The sequence below is a fragment of the Ammodytes marinus genome, assembly GCF_949987685.1.
Source record: "Ammodytes marinus genome assembly, chromosome: 24".
Taxonomy (NCBI): domain Eukaryota; kingdom Metazoa; phylum Chordata; class Actinopteri; order Uranoscopiformes; family Ammodytidae; genus Ammodytes; species Ammodytes marinus.
The window spans coordinates 14,062,599-14,074,293 of record NC_137228.1 but is presented as its reverse complement, the minus strand read 5'-3'; the positions used below and the strand labels follow the sequence as shown (position 1 = coordinate 14,074,293).

Below are 11,695 nucleotides of genomic sequence, written 5' to 3'. Positions count from 1 at the left end.
AGGAATTCTGAGTAATTACAACAACACTGTCGGTGCGTCTACATGAGGTAAGACTTTGGTGATGGCACATCGATTTTATACCTTCTGCTGCACATCCAGGTTTTTTCTGAGCAGTAAAATCTGAGAAACTGAAACATTTCTTGGGCTCTTCTTGGGATTTTCTGATTTTACCTGCACCAGTGTTGGGGGGGTGGGTGACACCAGTTTTATTAACGCTGCCATGCTCAGAAATACAGAGAGAGTTTCGTGGAGCTTAATCGACTTTGTGTCAACCCGTTTGCCGATGGCTTGAATGTCATCGAGTTACGCACTATAGCTTTAAAAAGCACAAACTAATCAGTGTTTTCACTTTGAAGTCATGACTTTCTTCCTGAGACTGACTGACAGACAGACAGACAGACAGACAGACAGACAGACAGGGAGAATAATGAGCGGACAGCAGTCGATGGAGCAGCCACTCGGCTCTTTCAGAGAACGGTGAGATGTTGACTCAAGGTGTTGCAGCATGTGGGGAATGCTATTGAAGTTTGAGTTGAAAAGTCTCTGTTTGTCTGAAGAGTTTCAAGAGTTTCTGTGTGACAAACGTTTCTGAAGAATGGCGTCATGTTAACTGGAAAGGCGGATCAAACACGCAAACATTCCATTTGTAAGAAACAGAAAAGCAAACAATTTGTAAAGTTGTATCTTGCAAATATTTTAATGTTAATTAGTTACTTCATTACATTTTCATCATCTATGGAATATGATAAGAATAATAGTCCTTATTGGTGTCATAGTAATAGAAAAGGACGAAGAAAATCATATTGTGTGATTGCACCATGTCCATTTTTCTATAATGTATTAGGATAATAATAGCCTAATAGGTTTATGAAGCTTTTTATGGGGCTCTTCCCCAAGGAATTGCATATATTTGCCTAATGGTAAGTCCACCTCTGTGCTGCACTCATATCCTGTCAGAGTAAATGGAATACAGAGAGAGTTTTGAGGAGCTGATTGGCTTACTCACCTCTGTGTCAACTCATTTGGCAATGGCTTGAATGTAACCGACATTCATTTATACATTAAATTATTTTAGTTTTTACAAACTATAGCTTTAAAACAAAATAAATCAGCTAGAAAAAAGTAATCGGTTTTACATTCTGCTCCCCATAAAAATCTGACCTGTATGAGGTGTGAGAAAGTTTTGTTGCGCAGGTCTGAACGCGCGCACCTGAAGGGTCCAAAGGCCAGAGTGAGCGCGCGCCGGCCAGGTCAGTCTCGTGGCGCGTGGTTGTCTGTCCGTTGGCCGACAATACACAGAGGAAGGCCGCCTGTGTGTGTGTGTGTGTGTGTGTGTGTGTCTGTGTCTGTGTTTCTGTGCCTGTGTGTGTGTCTGTGTCTGTGTGTGTGTGTCTGTGTGTGTGTCTGTGCCACCCCGATGGGAGGAGAGAGGAGGGCAGGTCCGGCAGGGCGCGGTCTGCCTCTCATCTGTACTGTAGCAGGATCTCTTCCATTCCCATTGCTGCCACAGGGACGCATTGAGAGGCTGAAACCACCGGCTGCCTGCGGGGACACCCTTTGACCGCCGTGCCCAACAGACGCAGCGCGCGCCTCCGTGTCTGTCTCGAGAGCTTTTTCTCACAGCTTCGACACAGAGACGCATGGAGCTTTGAACCCTCGAGCCAAGACAAACTCACCTCGACTATTTATGCCCTTTGCCTCCTGTGTGTGCACTCGGGACAGACGAGAGAGATTCAGAAGCGAAGAAGACCTCAGGTTCAGCTCGCTCCAGAGGCGCACTGCATGGCACCTTTTACGCGCTGGTGTAGCTGAGAGAATTTATATTCTATTTTTATTTTTATGATCATTTAGCCACCTTCTTTTCTGTTGTGAACTTCCACCAATTTGTTTCTTTTTTTAAATAGGTTCTTCATTATTATTATTTTCTACGGCTTACCCTTTTACCTTTTACCTGGGGCGTTATTATTTTGGCGGTATAGGCCTCTGAGCCCAGGAGAGAGACATTGGACTTTGTGTGTTACGCCTGTATTTTCTTTCTTTTTTTACCTTGAAAAGTGGGAATAAAGCCCCCAGAACCTCAACTCAACTGTGTGTGCCACTGTCTCGCTTAAAACACAACGCAGAAGCTGGTCTGTTGCACTGGGAATGGCCACTTCTGGGGACTCGGGAATGAGTCCTGATTCTTTACATCCACTTTAAACATTCACACACGTCAAAAGAAATACAACTGGGACGTTTTGGCCACGCGCCTGGGGAGTTACATCCAGGAATGCTGCTCCCGACGCTCGTGACGTGCTTTGCCGTGTGCGCCTTTCTCCTCACGCCGCTCAGCGAGGGCTGCGGGCCGGGTAGAGGTTATGGCAAGAGACGGTCTCCACGGAAGCTCGCGCCACTCGCCTATAAGCAGTTCAGTCCAAACGTCGCCGAGAAAACGTTAGGGGCGAGTGGGAGATACGAAGGAAAAATAACCAGGAACTCCGATCGCTTCAAGGAGCTCACACCAAACTACAACCCAGACATCATCTTCAAGGATGAGGAGAACACAGGTGCAGACCGCATGATGACACAGGTAAGCATGCAACCCTCCCGTTTACCGTAGTGTTCTTTTTAGCCTAATGTTTTCAGCACAGTCTGCTTATTAAGGAGGTATTGCTAAGTGCACTTTGCCCAGTCTTTAAACGCGTGGACACTGTTATCTTTTTCCGCATTTCTTGTTGACTCAAGGCTCGTCACTACACAAAAATCAGTCTTAGGTTACAAGCAGAATTGTGTTTGACTCACATTTTTTCTGAAGCATGTAAATACAATATACCAATACATTGGTGTTTTTTTAAGGGAACATGTGTCATTTCTACCATATGTCGCTTAATAAGTATAACTGATTCTTCTAGTTCAATTGAAAATGAGTTTAGGTAGCGTCGCTCTTTAAGAAGCTGATTAAAAAAATCACTTTGTTTGCTCAACTCATTCTTCAGTAGATTCCTAAAGCCCTGCAGCCGTTGACACAGTGCAGTTAGTCTCTGGATTGTGTAGGTGACCGGTTTGAATCACTGCTCTACTTGAACTTTCAGAGGTTCAGTGTGGGCAGCTCGTGCGTAAAAGAGGGCAACCCCGTCTAAAAATGTATGGAAACGCGGTCGCTCTTAATTAAGACACTATGTCCTCTGTTTTACATCATGTTTTTTGGTGGAAAAAACGGCCAAAACTCGTATTTAGTTAAAGCCCGGGTCAAGCGTGTAGTGATGTTTACCGTTTTCGTTTTTAGCCCCAACTGGCTACAGTTAACAGTCGCCTTTTTGGACTGTCAAACATTTTTACGACACCGTCATTGATGTGGCCCTGGGTTGGAATTTATTTGACTCCCAATTTCCCCAGGAATAAAGTATTTATATCTGGCTCTTGTGACCGCGGGCTTCCTCTCTGAGAGCAGCGCTTATGTCCACAGACCCACGTGGGTGAGTGAGAGCGCGCTCCCGTCTGTCTGTAGCTGTCACCTCAGTGCGCGCACTGCAAGAAATATCCACCGGGGCGACGAGCCAATTCAGAATGGTTTAAGTGATTAAAAGAACAAGGTAAAGTCAGGAAATATGGATGAGTTAATTCACTTAGTCTTGAGTGTAAAATAATCTCATTCAAGACTTTAAAGGTGGAGTCAGTGATTCTGGAGAACGCTTGTTGTCAAAATCTCCATTTGTCAAAATCGGTGGATATCTCCTCATGATCCACTACCTACGTGTGTGGACTGAAAATAGAATAAACAAGTGTTTAAACACAGCCTATACTAAACGGGTATGTTGGTATATGGTGGCCCCCCCTGTGTTAACATACCCTGATAGAGCCTGTGGCTGTGTATTTACACCAGCATTTTTTTGTCAGGGCACACACAGTACGGACAGGTAGCAGATCGTGAGGAGATATTCACTGATTTTGAACAAAAGTGATTTTGTCCACCAACGTTCTCCAGAATCGCTGACTCCACCTTTAATGTCCAAAATCAACTTACTTTATTAGATTTTCCCACTTCTCCTTCCAAAAGTGAAACCGTAGGAGAGGCAAGAAAAGAAAGATATAAATCAATTGACCTGAACTTGAATTAAAAAGTTCAGATTTGCAGTAGTTCCGTCACCTTCCAGCGGGACATTTTTTGCAGCGCGCGCCACGAACCTCTGCTCGTCAACAGCGCTGACCTGAACACAATTTATGGGCTCCAAGCCGCAGGAGACAGCCTCGCGTTTGTCTTTTACTATTCCGTGTTACTTTTTTGTTTGTTTTCGCAGCACACATGTGCAGAAATAGCCCACTTCACTTGTGTTGAAGCCTTAATTATACAGATTTTTTATTCGCTTTTTCCTGGGCGCTCAGAGCTGCATACAGACGCGACTGTTCAGGGGCAAAACCACACTGCAAAAAGTGTCATTCATCTAATTTAACGTGGCCTTTTAAGTCGCTTGCCATTTAAAGCACATGTAGCCTAAGGAATTGCAAAAATGCATATACTATTTTACTCATTTAGGACCAGTTTGAATGATTTTCAGGGTTTTCTTGGAGTCATGGTCCGTAAAAAAACACACTTTTAGGAAAGTTTGGTTTAAAAACGTCCTCTTTATTCCAGTCGAATTGGATTGGAATAAAGAGAAGATCTCTATAAAACACGACTTTTAGACGCCACATGAGACCGACTGACCTTTTCAAAGAGACATTTTTTGCAGCGCAAAGGTGTGCACAGGCGCGTGTTGTCAGCCTTGCGCGTCCAATGTTTGTGCAGCCAGCGGTTTAGTGCCTAAAACCGCTGCTACAGAAACCCCCGTCGATCTGTATACCTTGAAAGGAAAACCAACAAAATGTATCGTCTGATTTATGAAGTCCAGCTCCTTGCCGTGACCGCAGTTAGAAAACATAAGACGTTAAAATCCCCAGTGAACACCGTGAAAAGGCATCTGTGGCGACCGGGCCACGAGCTATTCTTATCACAGCCAACATGGAAAAAGACATTTATAGCGTTTAATCCCACTTTTCACCCTTAATAGGCGGAGATTCATGAGTTGCTACATCACTGAGTCGCTTTCAGAGGCTGCAGGCAAGTGACAAGACGGCCTATAGTGTTGCAGCCTTGATTTAATGAGACTTCAGTCAGCGACTGTGATTTAGATTTCTGTCGCCCAAGTGAAATAAAACCACCAGACAAAACTTCCATCCAGGTCTAGTCTAATTTGAGGCATTTATGGCCTTTTAAAAGTTCATATTTTGACCTTTAATTGACCAGAACATTTTATATAATTTTAAATGATTCACCACATGCAGTAGATTATTAATAAAGCTATAGTGCATAACTTTTTCATATAAAGGAATGTCGGTTACATTAAAGTAGCCACCAAACGAGTTGACACAACGTTAGCTAGGCCTATCTGCTCCACAAAACTCTCTCTGTATTTCTAAGTATGGCAGCGTTTACAAACTTGTGTCGCCCCGCTACACTGGTGCAGGATATAAAAAAAATCCCAAGTAGAGCCCAAGAAATGTTTCAGTTATTGATTCCACTGCTCAGGAAAAAACCTGGACGCAGAAGGTATAAAATCCATGCGTGAAAACTGAAGGCTTACCTAATGCACCGACACAGTGTTGTTGTAATTACTCAAAATTCCTCATGGGGGGGGGGGGAGACAAAAGTTACGCACTATAGCTTTAAATTGGATGCATCCCACTTAACACCCGGACAATAATGCTGCCTGAGTGTGGTTCAGACAGACGGAGCCGACTGTAGGATTTATTTGCTGGAGCTTGGGCAGAGTGGAGCAGAGTCAATTCCCTCAATAGAGCTTCTCTCTCTCCTCCTGTTTGCTCACACTGACCAGACTGCAGCTTTAGAGGGACGCGGAGGACCTGGGGTTCATGTAGACGCCGCCACCTCGTCACCTCACCGCCCTGAAGCCTTTACATAGCCCACCACACAGAGCAAACAGCAGGTTAAAGCAGTTGGATGAATTGTGGGAAGGCTGCAGCCAAAGAGAAAAGCCCTGCGTTCCAAATCGGATACTCCTTCTTTTTTCTATTCTACATACTACAGATGATCATAAAAAGGCTCTAGTTAGCATGCAGTATAGGCTACAATTGAGACGTACTTTTGCTTATTTATATCGTCATAACGTCGCACCTTGAACTTGCCTCTTGCTTAAATATCCATCGATGTGACGTAACTTCTACTGAGCAGTAGATTGTGGATTGTAGAAACTACCCAAAAAGCTTTTTGATGCACCTGTACTTTTGGATATGTAGTGTATGCATATAAACTGTGGATGTAAAGTATATTTTGACCTGATAGTTATTTGTTAAAAAAGAAATATATCATAAAAAACTATCTGTACATATACTGTATAATAATTTTATTTGTGTTTTTTTCTGCAGCGCTGCAAAGACAAGCTGAACTCTCTGGCGATCTCGGTGATGAACCTCTGGCCCGGGGTCCGTCTGAGGGTCACAGAGGGCTGGGACGAGGACGGGCATCATTCAGAAGAGTCTCTTCACTACGAGGGCCGCTCGGTGGACATCACCACCTCAGACCGAGACAGAAACAAATACGCCATGTTAGCGCGCCTGGCGGTGGAGGCCGGGTTTGACTGGGTCTACTACGAGTCCAAGGCTCACATACACTGCAGCGTCAAGTCAGGTGAGACAAGGCGGGGTGGAAGTTTGAATCCAAATCATAAGATGTAGGCTTTTGTTTTTCGCTAAGGGTTTTCCTTTAGTCAGCCTAGTCTGGAACTTATTATTATTATAACTATCAAATATATAATTTACCTTTATTTAGACATGGAGATCAAGTGACATTTAGGTCTCATGTTTAATGGCGCCCTGGTTACATACAATGGTAACAGTCAGCGATTCTGGAGAAAGCTTGATGTCCAAATAATTTTTTTCAAAATCAATGAATATCTCCTCACTGTCTGTTCTGTGAGAGTGCGCTGAAAAAAAGTCAGTTTTTCTTTGTGGCTGTCTGTAGCATATCTCTATGACTCAGGAAACATATCGAACAATAGCTCTACAAGTAACATGTGGATGCTAAATTCAGCAGAGTTATGTGGCACAGTCACTCCAAAAGTTTCAGTCTGCCAAAAAACGCCAGACTACTTGTTTTGTCGGGAAGTGCTTCCGCCACCCTTTCCTTTCTTTCTAACATTGTTTTGTTTCACTATCTTTCCTGTTGCTTGCATCTTCAGTATGTGGGCGCTTGCCGGCTCTTTTCCTGTATTTCTCCTTTCCTTTATCATGTCTCACCTGCCACTCACCCCGTGTTAACTCAGACTAAGTTCTACATCCTTTAACGTCTAGATTTTTGCTTCTGTGAGCTGTTTGTGGCCTTTTTGCTTCCCTTACATCATGGTAAAACATTCAAGAGGAACTTTTAAATGTTTGTTAAACTGTCCAATTTTCCTCTGATGATCATAAATGACCTGTAAGAGCAAACGAGACCATCAGTGAAAAGAATGCTATTTTAATATAGTTATAATTAATGCCTTTGCTCCTGTCTGAATCCCCACCAACTCAGACCAAACGATTTATGGCAGGCAGAAGTGAAACGCTACTAAATCAAAGTTTACTTTGCTTCACCATTGACATATTACCATTATTAATTTGACATAGTCACATATAAATAGCCTTCATTACCTCCTGGCCATGCATCCTGCCGTCTCTCTTTCACTCGCTTCCTAAACAAATGCATGCGCCGCCAACCACTTATTGAAATGTTGAGAATGGTAAACTACACAGAGGATATGAAACCTCTCAGATAAAACAAAAATCCTTCTAGTTTCTTAGATAATTAGCTGTAGAAAACCTTAGCCTGAAGACATTTGAGTTCAGAGTTTGACAGTGTTTTAGCAGAGCCAGAAAAAGTTGAATAAAATTGCAAAGGTCTTAGAAATTTAAGAAAATAAAATACTTCAGAATTAAAAACTAAAACAGACACTTGCTCAGAAACTAACATGAATTTATTCGGTGGCCAAAACATAAATGGAAATGGACGTAAATAGACAACATGTTAAATAACTTTCAACAAGACACCCGGGTCTAGATTGCATGCTCATACTAGGTGGGAGTTTGCTCTTTTTCCCCTTCTGGCCTGAAATCAGCTGCTGAGGTCTGCACACATTCACACTGAGCCTCCACATATTTAACATAGTGTCTGTTCTATGTGCAGCTAGTATGAAAAGTAGCAGACATGTGGCACAACGCATTAGTGCTGAAAGTCACACGCTCTTGTAAAAATGCATCAGAATTTAAACACTCCCTTTACACATTTTACACTGATTGGTAACTGAGATTTTCCTCTTTCTTTCCCCCTTTTCCTGCTATCTCTCTCTATCCTCTTCCTCTTTCCTCCCAGAGCGGGTAGCGAGGGCCCAGGCCTTGACTTGATCAGAGGGGGCAACCAATCAAGTTGGTATTTTTCGCATGTTTTTGATTTTTCCCTTTTTTTTCTTCTGTACTTTCCTCAAAATTCCTTCCGGGACTAAGAAAAATCCAACCGGCAAATCCTCCTTAAAGGTGCTGAAGTCATCGAGCGGAAAAGTACCACTAGGGGGCAGCAAAGCAGCACAAAAGGAGAAAATATGGATGGATGGATGGATAGATAGATAGATAGATAGATAGATAGATAGATAGATAGATAGATAGATAGATAGATAGATAGATAGATAGATAGATAGATAGATAGATAGATAGATAGATAGATAGATAGATAGATAGATAGATAGATAGATAGATAGATAGATATCCAGTAACTCAGGAAGTCAGTCAAAAGATAATTATAATCTGAATAAATAAATAATAAAAATACTAGCACAAACAATATATCAGAAACTAAATAATTTAGTCATATAGGCCACTAATATGTATGTAGATATGTGGAATAAAGACAGAAACATGCTAAACTGACAATTATTAAGTAACATAAACACCTTATTTAAAGCGGTTTTGAATTATCAGAGGGTTCAAATTAGTAAACCCTGCAGTCTGCTCTGCGTCTTTAAATTTTAAAGGTCCCTGAGCCGGGCAGGAGTCATGTGTCGTTGTGATGATTAACCTGCTCCTTCAGGGGACTTATCTTATCCCCTGGCCTTGGCTTTGCCTTCACCAAATATTTAGCCCCAGATACGTAACGTTGAGACGGTCCTCAAGTGTCGCTTTCAAAAAGCCCGAAAAACACTTTGTCTTCAATACAATACTGCATGGAAACACACACGCGCACACACACACACACACACACGCACACACACACACACACACGCACACGCACACACACTCAACACAGTCAGAAGCTTTTATCTTGTTATTGTTCTTTTATGTTTAAGAGTTTAAGAAAAAAGAAAGTCAATATTTATCTATAGGGAGTTGAAAAGATTTACTATGTTCTTGAGCTGTTTTGTATGGAAGCTCATTCCTGACAAAACAATAAACCAAAATGTTGATTAGGAATGACAAATAGAAATACATGCTTGTTAAATCCTGTTGTCTTCAACCATCTTAATGCACTGTTTTATGTCTGGTTCGCTTTGTCAACCAAAGACAAATTTTTTGCCCGATGGACAATGAAAATATTCTATTCTATTCTATTTATAGCACTTTGGAATTGTTTTAAACAATGAAGAGAGCTTTATAAATGAAATGTATTATTTATATTATTCCATCTATCCTGTCTAACCTCCATCTCTCTCTCTCTGTCTGTCTGTCCGTGTGTAGACCACTCAGTGGCGGCTAAATCTGGCGGTTGTTTCCCGGGCGACGCCTTGGTTACGTTGGAGGGCGGCGCTCAGAAGCCAATCAGGTCTCTGCGTCATGGCGAGAGAGTCCTAGCCTCCGTAGACGGTAACCATGGCGACGGTGTGGATCTGGTTTACAGTGATGTCATCGCATTCCTGGACCGTGACCCCGGAACCAGGAAGTCCTTCTACACTCTGCACACGCTAGCTGGAGCACGGCTATCGCTAACCGCGGCTCACCTCATATTTCTCACAGAGGGGAACTGCTCCGAGGGGGCACAGCCGCACAGGGGCGACCTCAGGACGGCCTATGCCAGCCACGCCCGGCCCGGACAGTGTGTTCTGGTTGCTAATGGTGACAAGGGGAAAGGGCTTTTGTCCCAAATCACCCGGGTCAGTGTGAGGGAGAGTGAGGGTGCGTTTGCTCCGCTCACCCAGCAGGGGACAGTAGTGGTGGACGGGGTGGTAGCGTCCTGCTACGCCGTGTTAGAGCAACACTCTGTGGCTCACTGGGCCTTCTCACCTCTAAGGTTAATGCACCGCTGGACAGGGGACACTGGGAGCCATGGAGACGGGATGCATTGGTACGCACGGCTGTTATTTTGGCTAGGCAGGATGCTGCTAGACTCGGGGCGCTTTCATCCGCTAGGTGTCGCTCAGGAAGAGAGGTGAAGGAACATGGTGGACACTTTTATCGGAAAGGAACTTGAACCCTTTACCTTTAAAACTGGGACAACAAGGCCAAACACAGGTAGAGCTGTGGAGGGGCTTTATGGACGTCCTGAGGAGATGTTTGGACCGGATGGGACAAAGAGGGAAGAAGCTGTGAACTGACAGACAATGGCTGGGTTCCAATCCGGTTCCAATCCCCATCGAAATTTGGTTGATTCATCTGTGCGGGTTTATCCTTCTAAACGACTTGTAAACTTCCCTGCGGTTTAGTATGGTAGAAAAACATTAGTTTGTCCCAATACATGATGTCAGATGCAGCATGGTGAAAAATACCTGGATTCCCTACTACATCCGGTCGTGATTTTTAGTGTGGAAATCAGCAGCTTTTTGGGCAATACGGACCCACAACCTACTCAAACCGGAAGTTACGTCACATGGACTGAGACTCCGAGTGAAAACAACCAGCGATGAGACGGATATATAATCAAGAGACAAGTTCAAGGAACCATGTTAGGATGAAAAAAAAATAAGTAAAAGTATGTCCCAATTGTAGCATACTGCATGCTGACTACATACTTTTTATGATCATCTATAGTATGTAGAATAGCAAAAAGAAAGATAATGTGATTTGGAACGCAGGGAACTTCTCCCAAAACCGACAAACACAGGCAGGAAATATTTTTGCAGAGAAATTCCGGTATGCACAACGGTGTTTTAAAATATCTTTTCGTACACAAGACAACGCAAAAAAACTATTGAAAACACACGTAATCATGCGAGGCCAGTAGGTGGTGATAATGTGTCACGTTAAACACCATATTAAGACAGAGAGTGTATATAAGTCATATTTGTTTACAGAAATCCAATTATGTTTATGAAGTTATTATGGGTGAAGAGATTTATTTTTGAAATTAAATTATATGGAAATGAGCTGCGTGTGGTTTCATTTATTGTTTTGTTTCTTTCAAACTTATTCACAAAAACACGGAGATACAATATATTTGTAAAACATTATTTTATCTCCATCTCATGAGTCTACAATTACAAACAGGCCAGGGTTTCAAAATGACTTTCCACCACTTGGTTCTATTGATTGTGTCTGTTGTGATAACTCTTGTCACGTGAACGCACCTTTACCGACACCTATTGGCGCAGGTGCACTCTCTGCTGTGTGTGTGGGGGGGGGGGGGGGGAGCTGATGATGGTGCATGCGGATCTGGACTAATTTAGCCTTACGCATCTGACTGGAAACAGCTCGTGCTCGTTAA

At 43.0% G+C, this 11,695-nt stretch overlaps 1 protein-coding gene across 1 annotated transcript; it reads left to right on the top strand.

The window, feature by feature from the left end:
• Positions 1–2,269: 2,269 nt before the first annotated feature.
• Positions 2,270–11,265, top strand: LOC307270115 (indian hedgehog B protein-like; the record flags this gene model as incomplete). The annotated part of the gene is made up of 3 exons (XM_080053278.1): positions 2,270–2,569; positions 6,403–6,664; positions 9,736–11,265. The coding sequence occupies 3 exons, from the start codon at positions 2,270–2,272 to the stop codon at positions 10,425–10,427; spliced, it is 1,254 nt and encodes a 417-aa protein (XP_079909404.1). The 3' UTR covers positions 10,428–11,265.
• Positions 11,266–11,695: the final 430 nt, after the last annotated feature.